General features: G+C 35.2%; 1 protein-coding gene across 1 annotated transcript in view; it reads left to right on the forward strand.

Moving 5' to 3' along the window:
* NAA15 (N-alpha-acetyltransferase 15, NatA auxiliary subunit) overlaps nucleotides 1-3,204 on the forward strand; it is a 70,123-nt gene that overhangs the window by 38,880 nt on the left and 28,039 nt on the right. Inside the window, exons 6-7 of the mRNA XM_019664048.1 lie at nucleotides 272-523; nucleotides 1,672-1,893. Of these exons, the coding sequence (XP_019519593.1) occupies nucleotides 272-523; nucleotides 1,672-1,893 (474 nt within the window). The remainder of the gene's footprint in view (nucleotides 1-271; nucleotides 524-1,671; nucleotides 1,894-3,204) is intronic.

Genomic DNA, 3,204 nt, shown 5'->3' on the forward strand with positions numbered 1-3,204 from the left:
ATAGTTCTAGTACAACTTGTCTTTTCCCACCCCTTTCAGTTTCCTTTTTAGATAATTTGTTACATCGTTGATCTCATTAATCTGCCATATTTATTATGTAAAGTTCTTAACTAAATGCACAGCGTAGTGCTAGGGGCTATAGTGATATAGAACAAAAAGTGTGGTCCCTTCCAAAGATCTTAAAGTTTAGTGCTAGTGTTATAGCTAGATATATAAATAGCACAGTTCAAACTGCTTTCCTTATTAATGAAGATAGAGTACCCATTTTGAGATGGGTACCCTTTTAATACAAATAATGACTAATCTTGGTTTTTTTTTTCCTCTCCCACTCCCCACCTCCCCATTTTTTAAAGATGATGGAAAAGAGGAACCACCAACCACATTACTTTGGGTTCAGTACTACTTGGCACAACATTATGACAAAATTGGTCAGCCATCTATTGCTCTGGAATACATAAATACTGCTATTGAAAGTACACCTACGTTGATAGAACTCTTTCTTGTGAAAGCTAAAATCTATAAGGTAAAAATCTATTCCCCTTTTTTCTTATAAAGTAATGAAACTTACAAAATTTTTTCGTATATTTTATGGATTCTAAATGCTATAAGAACAATGATTATTTAATGGCTTATAAAATGTGAAGCAACAAGTATAGTACATTTCTCAGTCTGATTACTTTTAGGCTTGTGGTCATTCAGTATATACACACATGCATACGTATAGTTAGTTACATATATGGTTATTCATGTTATATACTCATGCATTCACACACATACATATCTGGTTATTTTCTTGGTTTTAAGCAGTAAGACTATAGGTAATCGAAAGTGATTATATTTGCTGTAAAATGTTTCTGTTAACATTTGAGTATGATCATGTATCAGTATCTGGTAATCTTAATGAAACTGAAGGTTCTACTATGGATTTTACATATTGTGATTTCTTTTGCCTCCTCAACTCCTGGGTCTTGAATGAGAATCTCTAATTATATGATCTAACATCATCTGAAAATAAAATTGGATCTTCTCTATCTTAATACAAATATAATTTAGTAATAAAAGCTCTTGGGGAAGAGATTATAAACCAATCATTTACTTACCAAAAAGTAATGAAATTAAGTAATGTTTTAAAAGCACTTTTCAAAGCCAGGTGATGTTCATTAGTTCTGTGGCTTTGCTCAATGGACTAGTTAGGTGAATTAGAATGGGGATTGTGGAATATCTACTAACAGTCCTAATCAATGATGTTTCTGTTTCCTTTGGAGTAGAAATTTGGCCATCACTTTGCCTTTTTATAACCTTTACATTGAATTATGTTGTTCTGACTTAAAGATTTCAATTTTTATTTATTCTTTGATTCAACTATTATTTTTGAGTATTCACCACTATGTCCCAGGTACTGTTTAGGCAACGAGGTTATAACAGTAGACAAAGTTATTAAAAAATAAGTTCAGTTTTTACTATTAGAGAGCTGATAGCCTACACGGCCAGAAAGGTATCAGAACTTATATTATGGTAGAATGTATGCATCTACATTGATTTTTCAGAGTCAGAAGAATACCTTTCTTTCATTTAGAGTTTAGTTATTTATCAACGGGTATTAATAACTAGTTACTTGCATAGAAAAATTAGCATACTGACTGGGTTTATTTTGTTTTCATACACTATAAGCATGCTGGGAATATTAAAGAAGCTGCAAGGTGGATGGATGAGGCTCAGGCCTTGGATACAGCAGACAGATTTATCAACTCCAAGTGTGCAAAATACATGCTAAAAGCCAATTTGATAAAGGAGGCTGAAGAAATGTGCTCAAAGTTTACACGGGTTTGTACAGCTAGTGTTCTTACTTACGAATACACAATTAATACCATTATACCTTACTTATTTTTCAGAGTTTATTTCTAATATTTTTAATAACAATGGTCAGGATTTTAATTAAATCACCTTATCAGAAAAAACTGAAATCAACATTAGTATAAAATATTATTTTCATTTTAGATGGTTGTACAATGGGTTTTTNTGTTTTTTATCAGGGGAACTTCTGTTGCAATTATGTCGTTTGGAAGATGCAGCTGATGTTTATAGAGGATTACAAGAGAGAAATCCTGAAAACTGGGCCTATTACAAAGGCTTGGAAAAGGCACTCCAGCCAGGTAGTATTGCTTAAAACTTCCTTCTAAGTTTTGATTGCGTCTTTTGTTAATATATATTTTACTAACTCACTGGAAAGCATAACTTAAAAAAATGATGGTAAAGAATTGGTTCAAAATCTGAATATAAAAGTAAATTTGCAAACTTCCATTTAATCTGGCAGACTGAACATTTTCTGAAACCTTTTCTGCCTCAAATTCATAGAAATAGTTAAAAAAAATTATAGAAAAAACTTGGAAAAAATCACAAAAGCATTAAAGCATCGAAAACATGAAAGGGCAGTTTCCACCGACAGAAATGGAGATGTCTCCCTAAAGGAAAGGAGCAAACGTAGCTTCTGTGATAACCTATGGCCACCGCAGAGTGGCCTGCCAGGGGCAATGAAGCAGCCAAGCGGAGCAGTGCTTCCCTATGTGGGACGGAGGACTCAATTTCCGTCTCTTAAATCAACTTGGGTCTAAAGACTCTCTTCCCCTTCCCTCATCACCCTCTCCCAGGAAGCGGACCCACTTGTGAGGACAGGCCCATGTAATCTACAGACAGACCAGTTTCTTAGCCAAGATGATCTGATCTGAAGCCATGTTTCCCTCGAGACTGGTAGTGAGCCATTCCTGATACATCGATGTCTGTAGGAGAAACCTCATTACAAGGAATGTCAGACTGTCATAGGAACACCAGCACAGGAATAATATTCATCAGTTCCAGTAAAAGGGAGTATAGAGATAATGGAGGGATGTAAGATGAAGATGGAATTACAGCCATGAAATATGAATAGTTATGTGAAAGTACCAGTTAGGAATCTGGGAAATGAAAAACGTACTTAGTGACATAAAGATCTTAATAGAGTGAATAGAAGACAGGCCACAGCTGAGGAAAAATTAGTAAAGTGAAAGATTGACTTAACTGAGGGAAGTTCTCAACTGAGAGTAAAAGAGAAAATATAAAAAAAATGGGGAGAGGGCCGGCCGAGTGGCACGATGGTTAAGAGCTGGCTTGGGATTCCAGAGGGCCCCGGTTCGGATCCCACATATGAGGGCCAGTGACACTGCCCTC

The sequence above is a fragment of the Hipposideros armiger genome, unplaced genomic scaffold (assembly GCF_001890085.2).
Source record: "Hipposideros armiger isolate ML-2016 unplaced genomic scaffold, ASM189008v1 scaffold_415, whole genome shotgun sequence".
Classification (NCBI taxonomy): Eukaryota; Metazoa; Chordata; class Mammalia; order Chiroptera; family Hipposideridae; genus Hipposideros; species Hipposideros armiger.